We start from the raw sequence: 24142 nt of genomic DNA, 5'->3' as shown, positions 1-24142 counted from the left end.
TGGCCTGCTGTGTTCATCCAGCTCTGCACCTTGTTGTCTCTGCTAAAGAAACTTAGCAGGTCTGGCAATATCTACGGAGAGAGAAAATCAAATATTTTGAGTCTGATATGTCAGATCGGACTCAAAAGCTTAACTGTTTCTCTCTCCACAGGTGCTGACAAGCTGCTGGCTTTCACTAGTACTTTCAGCTTTTATTGTGAAAATAATTAGCTTGTTTCAGACAGTTTAGAGTTTCCCACTGATAGCTTTTTTACTTCAGGTTGTAATGGAATGAATCAGCATTATTAGCAATTAATGGTTATTTGAGCTGATCAAATGTAAACAGCTTGATATGCACTTTGGAATTGAGAGATTCTGAAACTAGTCGATAATCTCCTAATGCATTACGGATGTTCTAAATCCAAGTTTTTCAAATATTGCAACAAGTAGCCCTGCATTATAAACATACAAATGGATGCAGATAGATTTTCCCTTGAATCTTTTGCATCATTCAATTAGATCATAGGTGATCCAACTGGAGCACACATTTGTAGTAGCGTACTACACTAAATAATGGATACCATGTTCTTTCAAAGTTTTGATAAATTTGCTCTTCCAATAAACAAAAAATTAGATTCCTGTAGGGTAACCTACACAGAGTTTTGAGCTAAGTTGTTATTGCTCAATTATAATAAATCACTACATTGACATAAGCTACAATATGTCACTTATCCAGTCCTCTTAGCCATCAACTTGTTCACTACAATATCACACCATTTTAGATTGCTATTCTAATTCATTTTATCAAAGGAAATTCCAAGCAGTCCAAAATTTTAAGGAAGTACATTACTCATTGAAACTGAATTTGCTTTTCTGATCATGTACCTATATTTATACAAGCACTGATCTATTTTCTGGATTGAATTTTGTTACATTTCACATCAAAAGATAATTATTATAAATGCAAAATTAGGAATTCCATATAGAATACATAATAAAATGATTTTGTACATTTAAAATAAATTTATTTACAATTGTAAATTAATGACTGAATCATTTCAATTCAGTAACAAACAAGGGTAATTGGCAAGCATCTCTTTAACTAGTTGTGGGTGTGGTTTTGTGCATCAAAGTGAACAGTTTCACCCAAATTAATGCTTTCAAATTATTTCACATACTTATAACTTTGCAAATGAAGTGCAAACTATACTATGGCTCTTCCTAATCCCTGGTATTCTATACCATGCATACAAGTTCAAAGATAATACTGACTACAGCCTCCACCAATACTTCTTTGTAATAATCACAATACTCATTCTTCAATTTTCCTTCCACTAAAGAAGCTCCTAGTCCCCATGTTTTTGATTGAGGGAAGCAATCCACGAGGAACCACGATGTGGACATAATCCTACTTCTCCATAGTATTTGTTTTGAATACCCAAAATGTTTCGTCTCCACACTGCCCAATCACAATCTCTTTTGATATTCTGTTGTTTTAATTCTTTAGTTTTAGTTCACTTTCTGACCTCAGTTCATTTCACTTAACCTGCCTATAAATTTTAAAAGGTATGCAATGCTGTATATACGTATGCCTTAATTCATTTAATATTTAATGGGATCAGATTTACATCTTGCACAAGCTATGAACATTACAGAAATATAGAAAGATACATAATTCACTGAAAACAATGAATAAAAAGGGAGCCCACAAACCTGTTTGATCTTGATTGAAGAAGAAATTAGCAAGCCACAGGTGGACAGATTGTGCATACAGAAGGAAGGGAAAAGAGACAAGTTAATCATTATTTTCTGCAAATCAGAAGACCAAAGTAATGAAGACTGTTGATGAGAATGTCACGGAAAAAAAAGAAAAATGAATAGTTAATACAAATATTGTGTCTCATTGCTCTTGCCCAGAAACAAACCAAATCACAAAAAAAAATCAGCAAGACTGTCAAGATAATACAATGAAATAAAATTTGTTATAACTGTGGTCCTTATGAAAAGCATGCCTAAGCAGTCATAACATCTCTTATAAAACTGAAGACTGAAATGCAAACCACAGCCCAAATTTTACCTCTGGCCTAGTTTTGACTAGTGAGCAACAGTTATGTTGGGAACTCAGCCATTGTTCCAAAATTATTTTAACACATGGGCATCATTTAATTTCCACCAATTGACTTATCCCAATTCTCCAGAACAAACTGTGGTTTCTGCTATATAGTTAGGAACAAGGTATTACATTCAAATTGGCATATGCAAACACAAAAGATATGACTACATAATGGTCATGTTACTGGAAAAGCAGAGAAGGCAGGTGGATTAGTAGAACACAAATCCAAATCAGACTATGGCAGCTTGAGAGTTTGAGGGACCACTAAACCTTGCATTGAAGGGATCTCCTACTACTGGTAACAACACCAATGCTTTATCCCCACGGGCAAATGTACGAATTTTAGATTTCTTACCTGCTCCCTGCTTCGTTAGATGCTGTGCCACTTTCAAATGTTGTCTAGCTAGTTCACCAACTTTGTTTAGTCTTTCTCTCACCTCAGCTATATAACCCAACTGTGAGATCTCTGACTTCGGACCTATCAAGTTTTTCTTAATTAACAATAAAGGCCCTCTTACTTCGTGTCCGAATATGAATTCAAATGGAGTAAACTGAGTCGATTCATTTAAGGTATCTCTAATAGAAAATAATGTAAATGGGATATCTTTATCCCAACCATGTGGGAAATCCTGGCAATTAGCCTTCTGCATGGTATTTAGGGCATAATGCCACCTTTCCAATGCTCTCTGGGATTCAGGATGGTACGCACTTGATTTAAAGTGTTGGATGCCTAAATTATCCATGATCTCCTTAAATAATTTAGCAGTAAAATGGACCCCTGGTCTGACTGAATCTCCTTGGGTAGTCCATAACAGGTAAAGAAAGCAAGAAACTCCTCCGCAACTATTTTTTGCCATGACATTCCGTAATGGAATTGCCTCCAGAAATCTGGCAGACATGTCCATTATGGTTTTAGGGAGGGGACCTATGCAATCAACCATAACCCATGTGAAAGGTTCTTCAAATGCGGGAATTGGCAAAGGCACTGGTTTTATTACTGCCTGTGGCTTTCCTACCATCTGACATGTATGACAGATACGGCAAAATTCAACCACATCTTTACATAATCCAGGCCAACAAAAATGCCTTTGTATCTTAGCCTGAGTCATCCTCACTCCCAGGTGACCTCCTATAGGTATTTTGTGTGCTACCTGTAATACTTCCTATCTGTATGCTACAGATACACAATCTGGTGAACTTCCTCCCATTTCTCCTCTGCACTAACCTGCCAAGGTCTCCATTTCCGCCTTAATATTATTATCCTAAGGATAATGATTCCTGATTCTGATTCCTTTTCTGAGTAGGCTTTATTATATAAATCTTTTATTGTCTTATCCTTTTGTTGTAACTCCACTAGTCTTTCAGAACTAAACACTTCTGCCTGATCCTCTACCTGCTCAGGTTCTTCCTTTACCATTTGACAGGATGTCAGCTAACTGGACCTCAACTCCTTCGTCTTTCTCTTTGGTTTTTCCTTCTTGCTTTAACTTATGATTGTGCAGTGACAAGATCCCACAGTCTAGAAAAATTCAAGGATATTTTTCTTTTAACTCCTCAGTTCCCAGGTTTTCTTTTGGCTTCTCCACTACAATGGGCATCACGCCAACCTTTGTTCCAGCTAGGTTGTTTCCAAGAACAAACTGTATTCCTGGAGTAGACATTCTTTCAATCACTGCCACTGTCACTTCCCCAGTCTTGATTGGGCTTTCCAGCCTTATTTTACACAGGGGAACACTAAATCTCTCTCCATTTATTCTACAGATTATCACCCTCTCGGGTAACATTTCAGAAGGAGCGCAAATATTTTCATCTATTACCAAGAGACTGACCAGCTCCCATATCTCCCAATATTATAACTTCTTTACTCAGGTAGAACAAAGGGAGAAGGCAAACATTACCCACAGGAGAGAAATCTTTGAAGAAATCAGGCACTATCTTACTATCCAGGCCATGACTAGGCTGTGCACTCTCCTGCAGCTCGACTTCTCTTGGGATTTCCTACACTACCTCAACTAATCCCACTGATTTACCACATCTTTTTTTACCACATCCTTTTTTCCCAGTGCCTCTCTTAATCCACCAGCACTGTGATTTTGTGTGTTCCTCTCTATTACAGTAGAAACACCTGAAGGTTTTCATCTCTTTTTCACCCTCTTGGGTTTCTTTTTCACATGTGGTAAACTATTCCCATTGGGATCTACCTTTTGTTTTCCATTGAAGCATCTCCTTTTTCCTGATTTTTATCCCTCACGGAATGAAATTGCTGTCAGAACCTAGATTTCGATTTATGCACTAATATGTATTCATCTGCCATCCCTGCAGCTCTTCTTGCTGTTTTAACTTTCTGTTCCTCAACATGAGATCTTATCATTTCTGGAAGTGAGTTTTTGAACTCCAGCATAATAACCTTTCAAAGATCGTCATATGTCTTTTCTATCTTTAATGCTCTCACCAATCTAACGAAGTTGCTGTGTTTAATTCCTTCAAATTCGACGTAAGTCTAACCTGGTTCCTTTGTTATTTTTCTGAACCATTATCTATATGTTTCTGGTATCAATTCGTAGTACTCAAAATAGCCTGTTTTACTTCTTCATATTCTCTTGACAGCACTGAAAACACCTCATTAGCCCTGCCTGCCAACTTGGTCTGAATTAACATTACCCACACAGTCTCTGGTTAATTCATCTGTTTGGCCAATTTCTTAAAGGAAATGAAAAAGGCTTCTTCATCTTTTTCATCGAATTTTGGCAATGTTTTGACATATTTGTATATATTCCTACCAGATCTTTGGCTACCATAGGTCTGCTCATCATCACTCTCCTCCTCACTAAGCATACCTTCTACCTTCATTTCCATCATTTTAAGTTGACTATCCTGCTTAATTTGCAACTTCCAAAATTCAAACACAGTCTCTTTTACTTTTTGTCTTTTCTCAGCATGTAACTGTAATTCAAACAGTTTCCTTTTCTGATCAAGCTGCTTCAACTGCAATTGAATTCTAGCCATTTCCAAAGATTCTGATGGCCTTTCCAACAAATTTAAATGTCAAGCTATTGCTGTAATTACTCCTTCTTTTCTCACAGACAAAGGCAACCCCAAGTCCAACTTGTCTGCCAATTCCTGCAGCTTTTCCTTGCTCACCTTTTCTAAAACCCCCAAAATCACTTCTTCCACCTCCAGAAAACTCTTAGTGACTGAAACAGCCATTATCTCGATTATGATTAAGCCAACAAGTAAACCGAAATTAAACAGATTTTCCACTTCTTACCCTAAATTTTATTTAAAGATCTAGAACACTAAACCCCAACTCGGTTTAAATCTGCTAGGGGCTCTCATATGCCAAATCCATTCAAATCTGTTTAGATTCCATACACGAACCAGCCAGATCCCAGACAAGCCCCCAATTTGTTATAAAGCAGAGGTAGACCTCCCTCTGATAGCTAAAACCAAAATACCCAGAGAGGAGCACCTCGCCTTACAATCTGTTAAAGGAAGTGTGAACAGTGATATATAACCTGCCTCTCACCTCCCATTCAGTTATAAAGCGAGGTTAAATTAAATGAACTCCTGACAGGCACTCTATAATCAACAAGTAACACTTTTTGTCTAACTCTAACAGTGAACAAATTAACAGAACTACTAACAAATTGAACAATTCCTCCTTAACTACTAACTATTCCAGAATAAAACAAATAGTATGCTGTTCCGATAGATACACTCCCACTTATAGGAACTAAATTAAAATATAACTGAAAACTTAGTCTCTCAAAATCAGCAAGGATACGTCTTCCAGAATGCTCTGCGCCCTTTCTGTTGCTCTTCAGTCAAGAATGCCTTTCTCTGTCAAATTCTTGCGTCAGGAACGTTTCTCTTCATTGACTTGTATCAAAATTATTCGTTAAGAGTGATGCTTTACTTTTAGTTAGATGGTAGTTATTCTGAGAGCTCAGAGAATTCTGTAAGAGCCAGTGATTTTCCTCTTTAAAGCTGATGGGTTTTTAACTCTAGTAGATGGCAGTTGCTCTCATTTATACCCTTATTTTATACCCTTGATGGCCTATTAATTTCTTACAATAGGTTTGGTCCTAGGTTGTCAAAACCATTAGATTTAAATTTAATTGGTTTTTAGTCTCAAAGTGCTTGGTTTAAAATAATTGGCTGATTTTCAAACTGGTTGCCTTAATAACAAAATAAACTACTGCCTGGGTTGCAAACCACATAGCTTTTTGATACAATGTTTCAATTTCAGGAGACTCCATGCACCTGCACATTTTCTAGAAAAAAACACATTATCTTTTAAAGGAACCATGTAGTCTTCCCCCCAACATTTAACAAACATCAAATTGTAATATCCTCCCTTCGAAACCACAAAACTCTACCCAACTTCACAACAAATTCAAGACACCATATTACTAGAGAAGCACACTATACACAACGTTAACACTTGTCTTATATTCATGGAAATTATTTTTGGAAAATAAACGGAGAATCATTACTCCAGCTTAACAAAATTGAGGCTTTAATGTTATCAGCCCAAATTAGTTAAGTAGGGAAAGGAGAAATAGAATAAAATTTGAAAATTAATTAATCCTGACCTCTTCAAATGCATTGTAAAATATAGCTTACTATCACATTATATCTGAACACTCCTATCCCCCGACTCATTATTTATCAAACAGAGACATAAACCAAGTTGATTTCAAATATCTACCTTTTCGCTTCTTTTTCTTCTCTCCACACTCTCCACTTTCACCTTCTTCGTCATCTTCTTCAGAGCCACTCATTTCTGAGCCAGAGATTTCTTCCCCTGAAAATATTTAAATATTTTGATCAAGATATGGTTTTTATTTCATCAGTATCTCAATGTTCCTCTACTTCACTTGTCCATACCTTCTTTTAGTTTATTTCTAAGATCCTCAATTTCCTTCTGGAACTGGCGCAACAATGCATCTTTAGGGTCTTCATTAATTCTGGCTTTATTTTTGATATTCTTTGCTCTGTTTGCATAGCGTAAAGTACTGATAGTCTCATCGTAATTGTAATCTGCTGGCCCAATGTTTGCACACTGATAAAGAAAAAATATATAAATAGAATAGGGTGCCAAAAGTTCAATCCTGCATATTAAACTGTCGATCTTGATTACTTTGTAGTATGAAGATGCCAAGAAGAGATTAGGTACCTCCTTTGGTGCAGTGAATACACCGTGAATCTAGGTTGATTATTCATCTATCTAGATGCAGGTGTTTTTTAGTTCAACAAAGTCACTGAACCAAAGGATGATTTGATGGTGATGGAAATAAAGAAAATGTTCAATTGTCTTTAAGAACACTTCTGGATATATAAAGAACCAAAAAAAAACCAACAGCATGTTCTTGTGGCAGAGCGGCACTATCACTACCTCAGGCCCAGAGGCCTGGTTCAAATCCCACCTGCTCCATAGGTGTGTATCAACATCTCTGAACAGGTTGGTCAGAAAATATCCAAATCCAAAATGGAGGGTCCTTGTGCACATTGGTAATGTCCCTATCTTGGGATCAGGAAGACCTGGATTTAACTTCTACCAGTTCCAGTAGTGTTTCTGGACAATACAGTGTGGAGCTGGAGGAACACAGCAGGTCAGGCAGCATCAGAGGAGCAGGAAAGTTGACGTTTCAGGTCGGACCCTTCATCAGGGCTGGACAGTTTGATTTGAAACAATAAAGAAACCAAAAAGGAATTTGAAAGGAGCCCTCTAAATATCACCATTTAAAAACAGTCAACTATCAAAATCTTCTGAAAAATACAGACTGAACTCATCATTGGTTAACATGATACATAGACATAGAAACACAGAAGATAGAAGCAGGAGTAAGCCATTCGTCCCCTCGAACCTGCTCCGCCATTCAATAATCATGGCTGATCAACAAGCTCAATACCCCAATCCGATCCTTTCAGTCACCAGTGCATGAGAACACCCAGCTCTCTTTGAACATTTCCCTCTCGACTTGTGGCCAAATAACTATCTGAATAACCTCACACTCATCCACATTATACTGCATCTGCCATGCATTTGACCACTTAGCCTGTCCAAATCACACTGCATCCTCCTCACAGGTCACCCTTTCAGCTTTGTGTCCCTTTAGCTAACTATGTTGAATTTCACTTTTTCAATAAAATCCTGGATAAACTTCAAATCATATAACAAACCTTCTAAACTCATACTTGCATTAAAGATTTGCCAATTTTTGTGATAGATAAATGCTGAAGAATTTTTTAAACTTTTTGTAGCTATTGATTATATTATGTTGTTGGAATATTAAAGGAGTTCAGGAATAAAGACATTGATATACATTTAATTTGTGAAAAAAAAGTGTAATGCCAAAAGCATGGCACATGCCAACCTAATGCCTATATTTGACAAAGAGTGATGGAGCATGCCCACAGATTCATATCTCAGCCAGCTTAACAGTTGTGATAAGGAAAATAATGGAAATAAAGGAGAGATTAACAACATTATCTAAAAGCAAAAAAATATAACAATGAATGGAAAGCAAAGATTTAAAAAGGAATGTTTTGCTTCACAAACTCGATTAATTTTGGGGGGATGACAGAGAGAGAGAAAGAGAGAGAGAGAGAGAGAGAGAGAGAGATAGAAAGAGAGATAGAGATAGATAATGGTAATGAACTAGATGTAAAGGCCTTCAATAAAAGTGTCCCCATAATGACTAATGAGTAAAGTCAGAGAATGCTAAATCAGAGGGCAAGTGGTAAAGTAGATTGCCAGCTGGCTTCAAAAAAGGTTGGTGCAAGGGTATAGTGGAGGATGGTAGTGGTGATTCACCAAGATTGACATTGGGATCACTATAGGTATTTCTGCTATAACGCGTTTCGTTAACACAAATTCGCTTAACGCAATTGATGAATGGTAAACACCGTTTGGATAATGCAAACTTTCTACTGTACAGTATAGCAATTTTCTATAGAACGAGGTTGCAGAAGAACGCAACTATCATGTTATAGGAGAACTAACTGCGATGTTCACAATTATGATTACAATTTAGATTCTGGACTGGAAAACACAATTGCTAATTGTGTGAATGACGCTGAGAAAGAAAGAGGAGATAGCCTTGCTCAATTCTGACTAGAACAAATTAAAGAAGGATACAAATAAATGGAAAACAAGGTTCAGCACAGATTAATGAGGTAATACATCTTGGTAAGAGGAACAGTAAATTCAATTATTGCTTTCAAGTTTTAAGTCTAGGTGGGGTAATAGTACAAATAGGTTTTGGCATATCATTAAAAGTTGTGCCACTAGCTAGTAAAGCCATGAAACTAAAACCAAATCAAACACCAAGATTTATTGTCAGAGAATGAACTGAAAAGTAGGAAAGTTATGCTAAACCACTGACAAACCATGCTTAGAGCACAAGAGGGGAAACGATGGCCTAGTGGTATTATTACTGGACTGTTAAGCCAGAGACCCAAGTAATGTTCTGGGAAGTTGGGTTTGAATCCGGCCATGGCAGATGGTGGTAGAGTTTGAATTTAATACAAATCTGGAAGTAAGAGTCTAATGATGACCATGAATCCACTGTCGATTGTTGGGAAAACCCAACTTTAGGGAAGGTAAGTGCCATCCTTACCTGGTCTAGCCTACCTGTAACTCCAGATCCACAGCAATACGGTTGACATTCAACTCAAAGCAATTAGGGATGGGCAATAAATGAAGGGATGACTTAATACAGTCTTACTAATTATGAAAGGTTTTGATCGATTAGGTAAGAGAGAATGTTTCAATTGCAGAGATGGGCATAACTAGAGCCTTTCAATACAAGATAGTCACCAAGAAACCCAATATGGAATTCAGAAGAAATGTCTTCTCCGCAGAACAGCAAGAACGTGAAACTGCGATGACAAGGACTGGTTAATGTGAATATTATAGATATATTTAAGGGGAGGTTAGACAAACATACAAGGGAGAAGGATTCAGAGGATTACACTGAGTATAGAAGGAGGAAGATGGGGAAAGGCTAAAGTGGACCATATACAGATCAGTTGGAAAGCATAATCTATTTTTATACCACATCAATCTAACATGGATAGCTCAGTTACATATCAGCAGAGTACGCCATTTGGTTCTTTGAGCCTACTCCACCAAATAAGAAGATTATGACCGACCTACCTCAACTCTATCTTCTCACACTGTCAATACATCCTTTAGTACCCAAAAATCTAATATGAAAATAAGAATTATACAACTGCTTATTTAGCCACTTTTTCAACATAAGATATATCCTGAATTATAGGAACAATTGTCAAAACGTATGTTGCTTGTTATTTAAATACAAACTAATTTCACTAAATTATATTAATTATTCTCAATTATGCATCAATAAGAGGAAGAAAGCTCACCATCATAGTCTTTGAATTGCCTCCCAATGAATCTTGGAGTAGACGTGTCAGTTTAGAGTTACGATAGGGCACATGTGTACTTTTACCATCAACAAGAGCGGAGATAACATTACCCAAGGTGGACAATGAGAGGTTAATCTTTGTTGCTTCTTTTAATCGCTGTCCTGTGGCTCCAGTCTTTCCTTGTCTTTCAGAACCCTGCAAGCAAATAAGGTGGGACTAATCCATTGATGCCCAACACATAACTATATAAGTTCTCATTGTTACTTTTCAACTGTTGTGGTTACCAAAGTTATTTAATTTTTTTTAAAAACATCATTATCCAAAATGAAAATAGAAAATGTTGAAATACACAAAAATTCATCTACATTTGGAAAGATAAAAGATAGCTTATGGTCTTTTGGATGTGCATCTTTCATTTTTAATGTTCATCTAACTTTCAAAATTAGTACTTAATTTTATTTAACTATTATGCATTCAACATAAATAGTAAGGAAAAAAATTCAATTTGGAGGAGTAGAAATGCTAACTGTGCAAACTGACACACAGTGTACCTTTTATCAGATTTTTAGATTGCCTATGTTTATAACACTTCCACTAATCTATTAATAGGGACCAGAATCAAAGATACCACCAATATGGGATGAGCTCTATCTTAACACAATATTGATTTATCATTACAAGCTTGTGAAAAACATATTTATTTGTAAGAATGCAATCAATGCTTGGAATAGGTTGCCAAGAATTATAACTGCAAGCACAATTCTGAATTAAAAATTATGAAATGGGCAGACAAGGTAATGTAAAAAAAAAAGATTAAATCAATTAAGCTAAAAGAATACATATCTAATTTTAGAATACTTTTGAATGAATATAATAAATATTGCTCAATTTTTTATGGAGTCAAGATCAGCGTTGCCTTCAGGTGAAATGGTACAAGAAGATCAAGGCATATTCAAGACAAGGAGTGTAGATATAATTTATTCTCTATTTTAGGGTTGTATGTTGTCTTCTTACACATTCAATATAAACTTCCATGTCAATTCTTATAATGAAAACCATAGGAAGGCTTGTCACAATGCAATACAGAACATATAAAGTGAAACCAATGGGAGAATGGCATGGTGTAGACTGGAGGCCAAGAGAGGGTGGTAAAGGTAGAGTTCAGTGGAATTATTACCTTAATGACTTTTCTAATTCTATTAATGTAAATATGTAATTTTGCAACTGAAGTTCAATTCATTACTAGAGCCAAACAAAGGAAGAGGAATGAAACTTTCATTTCACCCTATAGACTCCCAATAACAGTCCAATAAGCAGCTTTCTCCAACCTAACTGATTTCATAATTTACTTGCCAACCAGTTGACTCAAGTATTTTATGATTCATTTTCATTGCAAAATCAGAAAATTCAATCTATTCAAGAGCAAAAACTCTGCGCAGCAGCCAGTAATAGGAAATTGTCCTGCATTCAGATCAAGAAGGGCAGGGCTTGAACTAGTTGTCTGAAACTGTACTAGATAGAAAGAAAGCTTCCTAGCAACCTTGTCGGAAAAATACACTAGCTGCTTTTATTTTTAGGAAAAGATCAACCTGCAGATATCGAAGCATCAACTATGGCCTGGAGCCCTTGGAACTGGAATTAAAAATAACAGGAGCAAACATTGATCAAGATTTCAAACCAGGACCAACGCTACTAGTTCCAGGGCTGCCCACAGACTTCCGTGTTTGAGCAGGGTACAGTTGGGAATGTCCCCAGCCATCAGGGTTCAGGCTTCAATAATAAAAATCAAGATATTCAGAGATGCTATAAATTCCATATAAATTAAAGCAAAATGAGAAGAATGAACCAGAAATGCAGAACAGCAGTGTGTGCAACGGCTCTTTAGATATTCTGCCAATTCTTACTGCAAGATCAACAAGGTGCAGCTTCCCCATGCGAACATGAATATTTCCATCAATTCCTTTTTCACTGCACTCGATGGTAATGGTAAAAATAGCATGAGAGCGGGAACTATGTTCATTCATATTTGTAGCACCAACAGAACCTACAGGACATTAAAGAATCAATATCAATAAAATATCAAAACAATATCAATCAGCAGTTTTATTCAAAAATAAAAATACAAAACAAAATTACTCAAACCAAAACTACAAAGGTGAGACTGTGATTCTCTTTTCACTTATGGGCAGACAGCACAACAGCTTGTTATATTACTATCTTTCACCTTAGCTTTAGTTTCAAGTTGTTCCCATTGTTTGACAGCTATTAAGCTATTAAGCACACGAGTAATTTTTTGTTTAATTCAACACTAATACATGTACAAATTTAGTAATATTGTTCAGTTTCACTTGTTGTACAATCGCAAGCATGTCACAGTCAAAGCTCCATCCCAACAATAACAATTAACACCACTACATTACAATCTTAAAAATGAACTTGTATTTTCATTGATTCATAAGTTTGCAGATCAATGGAAAGACCTACACTTGTTACTCATTCATAGCCCACATTGCTGTTAAGGAGGGAGTTCCAAGATTTTGATCCAGCATTAGGACTGCTCTTATTAGGATCTTGTTTGTAGTTATGCTATACCTAAACTTTGGTAATTTTTTTTTGAACTGCAATTGGAATAATGATAATAAAAGAGACTCTACATCCAAAATTTTCTTTGATTTTTAAAAAAATGACTAGGCACAATACCAGAGTCACCATTTTCAATATGGAAATGCCTGTGGAGTCAGGATTGTGTATTCATACTCTGATTTAAAATAATTTAGCATTCTAAACCTAAAGAGAAAGACATGGATTCAACACTATTATGTTCATCATTTTAGCAAACCTGGAGACAGCTCAGAGGAATTGGTTAAACTGTTTTATTCTGAAGTAATTAAACAATTTGCCAAATGAAATTCTATTTGGTTCTTTAACTAGAGATGATGTCACTCGTTCCATCTGCAGACAACTTCAACTGATAGAGGATGCGGACTGACTAATGTGACTGGCAACATTTAAGAGAAAAATTAAAACTGTTTCATCAGCTCACAAATGTCCAAAATAAAGCTAATAATCCTGGGGCAAAAACAGCATTTTTAAAACCAATAATATTGTGTATTTACAGCATCCTTAACATTCTAAAACCTCACAAAAGACTTGGCAGGACAATATGACATCAAGCTACACAGGTTTGGTCAAAGGGATCATTAAAGAAGTAGAAGAGAGAATTGGCGAAAGAAAGAAATGGGGAAGCAGATAACTTTAGGAAAGGAATTCCAGAGTTTAGGGCCGAGGCAGCCAACAGTTGAGCAATTTAAAAACAGGGATGAGAAAAGCCAGAATTGGAGGGAAGAGACCTCAAAGAATTTTGGAACTGTATGAGGTTAGAGATAGAAAGTGGCATGTCTACACTCAGATTTGAAAATAAAGTACATGAATTTTAAAAATATGACTTTTAAATTCAGAAAATAACTACAAGGAGCCAATATAGATCAGGAAGCACAGTAAAAATTGGGTGAATGGGACTTTGTCACTTAGCACCAAGGCAGAGTTTTGGATCATTTTGTGTAAATTTATGGCAGGAACCAAACACAATGGCTTTGGTCTTCTCCAAAATTTAGCCAGAGCAAAGTTCCTGCTTATCTATGACTGAATGGCAAAAAGCAGAGGGACAGATTTGAGGCAGTGGATGGGAATAGTTTAGGTGGAATTGGGTTTACTCAGCATCAGTTTCCACATATTTGCCATATTTTTAAATGCTAATGCCTGGAATTAGTATCTAGATAAATCGTAAGAGGCCTTGTGAACTAAGGAGGTAATAAGGAGTGGGAAGAGATTCTATTACAGGTGATTTTCTAATTATGACTGGATAAACAAGAATAGAACCAAATTACAGTAGATTCATCCAGTTGGATGAAGAAGACATTTTGGAGAAGAATGGTATGATCAACAATGTCAAAGTTGCAGGCAAGTCAAGAAGGGACAGAATACCATGGTCAACAACACAGGATTTCATTTGTGACTTTCAAATATTCATACCAAATCTTTTTAAAAACTTACGGTTTTTATTCCCTAAAGTCATAATACGATCCATATCATCTGCGTTGTTTACCACATAACCAGAAAGATCTTTAATGTACACTCCAACATCAGGCCGTTCCTTAACCTGCACAATGAAACGTAAAAATTTGAAATAAGAGGCATGAGGAGACAGATTTCTAGATTTGCATAAACATTACCAGAATTGAAAGTAATAGAAGGCACTTCCAGCTTTATTGTCCAGGCAGTAAATTGGCTGACTAGATAAAAATCAAGTAGTGTTGCAGATTATTAGCTCGCAAAAAAGTTGAAAAATCACTCTCACAAGTCAACTCCTTCAGGAGGAGTTGAAGGAGTTAGCTAAAATACAGGTTAAGTTTAAAGTAGTGTCACTATCAAAAGCTCCTTAGTGGAATCCTCCAAAATAAGCAAATAATAAGATTTGAGACTGCCCTTTATATCCAGAGTGTTAATATAGGATCCCTCAAGCCGAGTTTATCTGCCTTGCTGTGAAAAATAAATAAACTTATAAATTCGACTGGATTTTCTTCTCACATGAACTGAATTTCTCACCTCTAGCCTCTGACTTTGATCCTTCCCAAGAAGATCACGAACCTCTTCATTATAAATCTCCAGATAGGATACTCGAACAAGAAACCTTAAAAAGTTGAAAGTTTGAGTGGGGTAAAATTAAACCAAAATATACTAAAACTTGATTAAATTCGATAATTTTAACATCCCAGCAGGAAGATACATTAACAAAGGCAGCATTGTTTGAAGACAACGTTATGTAATTATATGATAATTATACATAATTCTTTTGTACATTTCAAGTATGGCTAATCACTGGGAACATGGCATGCTGCATTTACTCTCCAATTTCCTAGTTAATCAGCCTTGTATATTAAGCATTTTTAAGTAGTTTATTTTCTCAATGCTCACTTTTTATTTGTCAAACTAGTCATGCAGTAGAAATATTACCTGACACTACACAATAAATTGATAATTCAATGACTAATTTGGAAAAGTGCCATATTTTCCTTTCCTCAAGTTTGTTATATGGATACACTGGTATGAGTCAGTGAGAAGAGTGCAACAATTTAAAATTGCTGCAGAGTGAGGAGAGAAGCTAAGAGGAATTTCACTATGGATAGTTTTTAAAGGATAGAATTCTTCAAAAGCTGTAAATGAGGTAGAAATCATTGTAACTTTTAAAAGGAAGAGCAAACATTTGAGACAAAGACTACTGTAGAGGTATGATAGAGCTGGGTAATGAACTCAGGTTTTAACAAAAGCCGGCACAGAACCAAGATGAATATCTCTTTCTGCACTTCTATAGCCTCAGGTAGAACCATATTTCTTCCGCTGATAATGCTGGTTCCAAGGAGCTTGATTTCCACTTTCTCTCATCAAGTAACTGTTGCCACCAAACTGAGATTCTATAAATCTCAAGTTATCGTGTATTTCAATACTATTGTGGCAACTTTTTATAGCACACAAATAAAAATTGTGAAAAATTAGTCATTAATAGGTACTCTCTCATCTGTACCTCCACTGAACTAATACCCCTATTTATCACTACTACTGTGTTAAGTATTTCTTGAACTTTACTTCGGCTCTAAGCTCCAAATACACTGATCTTTGCATCTACTCTCTACAGTAAAACTCATTTTTGTCTGGAAATTCATAGGTGTGAAACTTCATGCCTACTTCAGCTTTTTGTTCTCCCATAATCTGCAAATTCTTAAAAAGTAAATTTAAGCCACCTAATCACTATTTGCTAATTTACCTCATCTCCTTTATATGTCAGTGAAGATCATTTTTCTTCGTTTCTCAATAAATGAAAATGAGGTAATGTCTTCATAAGAGATGGAGAGATAAGTTGGCAAGAAAATAGACTTAAAATTAAAAGAAAACAATATTATTTGCTTACATTATAAAAGAACATTGTGCAATTTTAGCTTAGAATCAACATCCTGGTATTCATGATCATAAGACCATAAGACCATAAGACACAGGAGCAGAATTAGGTCGTTTCGTCCATCAAGTCTGCTCTGCAATTTGACCATGGCTGATCGGTTTTTCAACCCCATTCTCTTGCCTTCTCGCTGTAACCCTTGATCGTCTTATCAATCAAGAACCTACTCATCTCTGTCTCAGATAAACTCAATGACTTGGCCTCCACAGCCCTCTGCGGCAATAAGTTCCACAGATTAACCACCTAGTGGCTGAAGAAATTCTCCTCATCTTAGTTCTAAGGGTCTAACAAAAAGATGAGGAAGGTTATATGATCTAACTAGTTCTTCATTTCACCCAATTTTTGACTGAATGATTCTAGATTGTAATGTACCCTAATGTTTCTGCATCCTTATGAGACATTGGAACTTTACCTGGTGTCACCTTCAGACTTTGCAATATGTCCAAATATATGAGCAAACGAATTGGGAATAATGCCCCTAAGTTCAGGTACAGCCCGTACTCCTTCCATAGTAAATGTCTTGCCAGTGCCTGTTTGTCCATAAGCAAAAACAGTACCTGAAGAATTGAAAAAAAATTTTGTGATTTATAGCTGAAAAGTAACAGAATGAAGCTGAATAGCAAAACTAAAATATTTGTCATGTGAGAAAGGTTGTGAATGGCAGTGAAAGGAATGGATGAATATTCGGGACTCACCTTCAGGAGTTTTCTCTATTGACTATGTATTGCTGAAACAATCATTAAAATAATTGAGGCTCCTTTTGCTAAAGACAGAACTGTGGTGACCTGATAAAGGCATTTAAAATTGAGAAGGGATTTGAAAGGATAAGGATAGGGATAGCGGAGCAGTTTCTTCAAGCGGGAGGTCAAATAATGAGAGGCCATCAAAAAGACAGTCTCTAATAAACCCAATATGGAATTTGTGACAAACTTTTTTTTTACTGAGTGTGCTAGGAAATTTGAAGATTGCTATCATGTGAAGCGGTTGAGACAAACAATATTGGTTAATTTCAGTGGAAGCTAGGAAAATATACTAACAAGGCCAGGACTTTTTGTCCATCCATTATTGCTTTTGTACAGGCTGGCTTGTTCAGAGGGCAGCTAACAGTCAATCGCAATGTGAGGGTCTAGAATCACACATTGAAAGCTCTGACACAGATCTGGCTCAGAGATAAAGAGACTACCACTGCATCACAAGAGCCCTTATCCCAACTACTGGAAGAAATGAGCAGAGGAAACAGACCTGTGCATATTTATAATAAACTTGTTTCTAGAAGACAGGATCTCCAATGAAGATATTGTATAAAGAATTCTACAAGGATAACTGGTATTCACATTATTTTCTTTGAATAACAGGTTGGTGAAGAAAATAAATATTTTACACAAAATAGATTAATTTGCAAAATAATTTTCCTTGTACGCTTAACAGGTTCTGACAATCTATATGCAGGAGTCGGAGTGACCTACCAGTTTTGAAATCCTCTCTCTAAAACAATGATATATATTATGAAAACGTATGTATAATATACATAATTTTAAATTTTAAATAACTGAAAGCCATTATAAAACTAAAAGTTACCATTGTATCCTTCTAGAACTGAATCAACAATTGGTCTTGCAGTGAGATTGTACACGTCAACTTGTTTGCTCTCTGGACCAAAAACTGTATCAAATGTGAATGTTTTTGGTGGCTCATTAGCAGCATCTGTCTTGTAGACCGTGATTGTTCCTCGTATCTCATCCACATTCACAACTTGTCTGTGCGCCATATTTCTTTCCTTCTCATTCATCGGCCGGCAGCGTACCACAACCTTCACATTATCGCTAGCCTCGACACGGTCAATCTTCTCCAATTTATTACTCTACATAAGATATAGTAACAAGAATTGTCATTCACCAATAAAGTAGGATAAGTGTTCCAACAACTATATTTTCTTCCTGCTAAAGTTAAAGTGAATAAAATCTTTTCTTTCCTACACTTAAATGTTCTCTCCTGTTCTGAAAGCAATAATTCATGTAGGTTATAATTGCATGAACACTTGCAGTCCACCACAAGTGACCAATTAACATTATCAGCCTTTTATAGCGTACTAGATATGTGGGTAGAAAAGCTTAGTTGAATGTTCACAGAGGTTTATGAATAAGGCTTTCTTTTAACAAGAAAGCAATAAATACCACATCACAGGATCAGATTTTGAAGAAGCTTAACAAATTAATCAAAATTAAAGATAAGCACATCTTTAGATAACAATGATAGGAAAACGTAAACTGTGAGCGGTGTGTACTTTAGCAAGAGCTTATGTAGATGTTACAATGCATGAGCTTCCAAGTGTAAACGAACGGTTAAAGAAAATAAATTTAAGACCATGCCTAATTATGGTAGCCAGATGTGTTAGATTAATCTAAAGAAGTAGTAGCGTCACCAGACCCGAAACGTTAACTCTGTTTTTTCCTTCACCGATGCTGCCAGACCTACTGAGCTTTTCCAGCAACTTTGTTTTTGTTTCAATACTTTTGCTGAGTCAAGGTTGTGGGCTCAAACCCCACTCTAGAGTTTGGAGTGCATAACCCAAACTTACTCTAGTATTCATGGCTTCTTCGACATCAACCCTGCTCAGGACACAGCTATTAACATATCTTAATATGGTAAAAAAAAAATCAAACAGAAATGTTGCCACACTAATCGTTTCAATTACCAGAATTTTTTTTCAAAAATTTAGATTGACCATACAACCTTCAAACAGTTTGTAAGCTAGGTTTATCACCATAATGCATTTACACACATTTTTTCCTGGATCAGACAGAAGTGCATTTATACCAAAGGGTATGCATTAATATTAAGTGAAAATCACTTTACACAGACATCAACCCCATTGTGTGAACACTTGCTTAATGAATCCAGGATTGCAATTGCTGTATTGGTAATCTGAATAAAAGATATTCTAATATAAATATGGAGTAATGAAATTCCATCTTTATTTACATCTCTGACTATCTACGTAATCACTTCATTCCTAATTTTTGTTATATTTATAGTATTATCTTTATAAAATCAGTTTCAAGCTTTGGTTTTCATTGTCGATGAAGGTTCTTGATACCTTACCATGAGTGCAGAGAAAAGCAAAACACAGACGCCTGGGCTCATGTCCAAGCAATTTGGGAACTGGCTGAGAGAGCTAAGTTTACTTTCTATGAAACATAAAAAGACTAAGGAGGAATATGATACAGCTTTTAAAAATAATTAAATAAGAAACTATAAAATGCTATTTGAGCACTGCGATAATGATTGACGCAGGAGGACTTGTTCAAATGATTAGATACTTGCAGACAATAGAGAAATTGAATAAAACATGTTTGCACGATAAATTATTAAAATCTACTTTGAACTAGCAACTATTCTGTGGATGCATGCATAAACCAAATTTCACTGCAAGAGAAATAGAAATACAAAGTAAGAGACGAAAGCTGGGAGGTGACTCATTTATACAGAAATGTATTGGCAGTGGTGAGAGAAAATAATATAACAATACAGTAGAGATATACGTTTTTAACCCATATTAAATAGCATTGGCTGAGTTGTTGACAACAACTGCTTACATTTGTTACAGACTAACAGGCCTGATACATTGAAGTACTTAGATCACTCAAAGGAGTAGGGCTCCTTTTAAGTTGAAAATGCAATCAAGTATTTCACAAAACTATAGTGACAGGCACTCAGAAAAATGAATTTATTATGATAGCTGTTCTGGAGCATTTCTCTGGAGAAACAGCATTTGATAAGAATAGTAACCATTTTAAGATACAGACCAGTTACTGCCATTTACAATTCAGTATCGTTAAAAAAATGTACAGTACAGAAAAATATATATAAACCTATTTATTATCCAACATATCCAATGTTAAAGCAGACCCACACAATGGTGCCAGGAACCAAGTTAGATGAGAAAACTGTGTGTCATATCTCCAAGTTTGCAGATGATACAAAGCTGGGTGGCAGGGTACACTGTAAGTAGGATGCAGAGAAGCTTCAGTGTGATTGGACAAGTTAATTAAGTGGACAAATACACAGCAGCTGTAGCATGATGTGGTTAAATGTGAGGTTATCCACTGTGGTTGCAGATACAGGCAGGCATATTATTATCTGCATGATGACAGTTTGGGAAATGGGGAGGTGCAACGAGACCCAGGCATTTGTGTACACCAGTCACTGAAAGCAAGCATGGAGATACAGCTGGTAGTGAAGACAAACTGTATGTTGGCCTCCTAGCAAGAGGATTTGAGTACAAGAGCAGGAATGTCTTGCTGCAACTGTCATGGCTTTGGAGAGACCACACCCTGTATGCTGTTTGTCTGCTTGTGAGGAAAGACGTTCTGGCTAGTGACAGTGTGCAAAGGTTTACCAGACTGATCCATGGGGAGAGATGGAATCGTTTAGGACTACATTCACTTCAGTTTAGAAGAACGAGGCAAGGATCTCAGAAACCTACAAAGTTCTAACAGGAACAAACAGGCAGATGCAGAAAGGATGTTCTTGATGACCAGAAAGTCCAAAACCAGGGGTTACAGTCTAAGGATAACGGCTAGGCGTTTAGAACAGAAAAGAAAGTTCAAAGGTGTGCAGGTTAGGTGGATTGGGCATATGTCCAGGGACGTGTTGGCTAGGTGGGTTAGCCATGGTAAATGTGGGGTTATGGGGATAGGGTAGGGGTCTGGCTGGGATCCTCTTCGGTGGGTCAATGCAGACTCAATGGACTGAATGGCCTCTGTCTGGAGGGATTCTATGATTCTATGAGGAGAAATTTCTTCCCCCAGAATGGTGAGCTTGAGGAATTCTCTGCCACAAGAAACTGTTGAGGCCAAAACATTGAAGAATTTCAAGAAAGGTGAAGATACAATTGTTAGACTAAAGGGATCAAAGGATAAGTGGAGAAAGTAGGAACAGGATATTGATTCAGGTGATCAGCCAAGAGCATACTGGATGGCAGAGCAGGCTCAAAAGGTCGAATAGCCTACTCCTGCTATTAAATTCTGTTTCGAAGTCATTTTTACAGATCTAGTTGATGAGTTAAGTAATATTATCCTATACATTCTAGTGTGCAACAAGTCCTCAGTTTTCCAGCAGGTGTAAACTACATGTACTAGCACTGAACCATTAAGTACTTATTAAAATCATTAAATGCAGATGAATTATGTAATAGTACACAACAGAATATTCCATTAGTATTCAGATAAATTATTTATTTCTCATAGTATTCACGCAGGCATATGTGCAAAAATAAATGGATGAACAATTACATCGGAACATTTGATGCTGTACAGCAAGTGTATATAGATTCACTACTTCTAACAACTTTAATTTATAAGAATCTTTATTGTATAAAAAATGCAAAATAAGGTTGAGCCTTATTAATGGTTGAATAAGGTTATAGGGTTAGAAGAGATAGTTTTGGGAAGGTTTTTAAAAGAAAAAAAAAGTGGAAAAAATTCAGCAAAGAAGCTACAAATAGTATGGTCTTGCTGCAACTTAGACTCAGAGGGCAAAACCAGAGCCATTGGTCAAAAGAATACAACTGGAAGAGGTAACAAAATAAGGTAGGACAAAGGAATAAATGGAATTTGCATTTCAAAATGAGAATGTGAATTCAATTTGTCAGGTGTCAGCCACTGAACAAAGACAAATGAGGAAAATGGTCAGGAGGAAACTGGAGCTGCTATATAAAGGATAAATACAACCGGGTTTTGAATGAAATGGCAGTTTAGGTAGGGGATTCTACAGGTTAGCATATAGGACATTAAAGAAATCAAATCTACCATTAAAAATAGCTTAAGGATCTTAGTCATATAACTGATGAGACATAGATGGAGCAATGCAATTGTAAAATTAAGCAGTGCTGGAAGATCATCTCAGGTCAAACTGAACGTCAAGGGTGCCATGGAGGTTGGGCATGGGTACAGGGGACTTTGGCGACAACCAAATGCTTGGTTTCAGGTTGTTAATGGATTGTTATAAATGGTTGGAGTTTTATTTGTTGTTCTGTAAAGAGGTAGGAATAAACCAAACAAAAGATGAGGAAAATGTATCTTGACTTTTACATCAAGCCAACAGGATGACGCTGCTGTTGTCTGGCATACCGACTTCTACATAGTGGAGACTGAGTGCCTGCTCTTAGACACCTCCTCCTCCTCCCCTTGGACTGTGACTCCATCCATCATCAGGTCATTGTATCCACAACTGTCACCAACCTCATCTCATCAAGAGATCTCCCTATGACAGCCTCCTAGCTCAAAGACCCTCAACTCCATACAGCCCGCTTCTACCTTCTCCCCAGAGTCCACAAACAGGACTGCCTGGGCAGACATATTGGTTTTGCCTGTTCCTGCCCCACTAAACTTCTTTCTTCCCAACTCAACTCTATCTTCTCTTCCCTCATCCAGTCCCTCCCACCTACATAAGCAATTCTTCATGGTTTCAGAATTTTCAGTTCACAGGCAGCAGCCGCATCCTCTTCACCATGGACTTGCAATTCCTTTACACTTCCATCCTCCATCAGGATAGTCTCAGTGCCCTCCATTTCTTCCTGGAAAGAAGGCCTGAACCAGCCCCATCCACCCTTCTCCGCCCAACCAAGTTCACCCTCACTTTGAAAAACTTGTCCTTTAACTCCTTCCACTTTCTTCAAGTCAAAGGTGTGGCATTGGGCACCCGCATGGGCCGCAGTTAGGCCTGTCTCTTTGTGAGGTATGTGCAACATTCTTTGTTCCAATCCTATTCGAGTCCCTCCCAAGAACTCTTCCTCCGGGTCATGCGTGACATCATCTGTGCTGCTTCCCTGAAGTTCTGAATTTCAGCTTCACTTCCTCTTTCCACCCTGCCCTCAACTTCACCTGTCCATCTCCAACTCTTCCTTTCCTTGGCATCTCCATTTCCATTTCTGAGAATAGGCTGGACACCAATATCCATTACAAACCCACTGACGCACAGTTACCTAGACTATACATCATCAACCCTACTTCCTCTAAGGACTCCATCCCATTCTCCCTGTTTCTCCACCTGTTGCATCTGTTCTGACAATGTCACCTTCTAGAGGAGAGCCTCAGAAACATCCACATTTTTCTTCAACCAAGGATTCCCTGCTACCGCAGTCCACAGGGCCCCTGTTCGACCCATCTCCCGCACTTCTGATCTCACACCTTCCCTTCATTCCCACAACAACGATCCCCCCAGGGTCTCACTTACCACTCCACCAGCGTTTACATTGAAAGAGTAGTAAGCTATCAGGATGCCACTACCATGCATAAACTCCCCTCCCTCCCTTGTCAACATTCTGCAGGGACTGTTCTGTCCAGGATATTCTAGTCCACTCCTCCACCATTCCAAACTCCTCCTCACACCACCACGTGATTCCCATGTAATCCCTCCTCACAATAAGGCCCCAGAAATCACCAGCAGTGATTTACCTGCACTTCATCCATTCTAGTCGACTGTGTTAACTGGACACACTGTGGTCTCCTCTACACTGGGTTGACAAACATACAGACTGGGTGACCACTTTGCGGAACACCTATGATCTGTCTGCAAAGATGACCCAAAGCTTCCAGTTCCTGCCATTTCAATGCACCATCATGTTTCCATGCCAACATTTC

General features: G+C 37.1%; 1 protein-coding gene across 1 annotated transcript in view; it reads right to left on the bottom strand.

The window, feature by feature from the left end:
- kif3a (kinesin family member 3A) overlaps positions 1–24142 on the bottom strand; it is a 47283-nt gene that overhangs the window by 20386 nt on the left and 2755 nt on the right. Inside the window, exons 2-10 of the mRNA XM_020527697.2 lie at positions 18078–18360; positions 16912–17056; positions 15095–15179; positions 14543–14648; positions 12394–12533; positions 10487–10684; positions 6983–7157; positions 6804–6899; positions 1693–1701 (exon numbers count right to left, since the gene is read on the bottom strand). Coding sequence (XP_020383286.1) covers positions 1693–1701; positions 6804–6899; positions 6983–7157; positions 10487–10684; positions 12394–12533; positions 14543–14648; positions 15095–15179; positions 16912–17056; positions 18078–18360 — 1237 coding nt within the window. The remainder of the gene's footprint in view (positions 1–1692; positions 1702–6803; positions 6900–6982; positions 7158–10486; positions 10685–12393; positions 12534–14542; positions 14649–15094; positions 15180–16911; positions 17057–18077; positions 18361–24142) is intronic.

Source organism: Rhincodon typus, chromosome 12 (genome assembly GCF_021869965.1).
Source record: "Rhincodon typus isolate 14 chromosome 12, sRhiTyp1.1, whole genome shotgun sequence".
In the NCBI taxonomy this organism is placed as follows: domain Eukaryota; kingdom Metazoa; phylum Chordata; class Chondrichthyes; order Orectolobiformes; family Rhincodontidae; genus Rhincodon; species Rhincodon typus.
The sequence above is the reverse complement of the archived record's forward strand: the minus strand, read 5'-3'. Positions and strand labels throughout refer to the sequence as shown.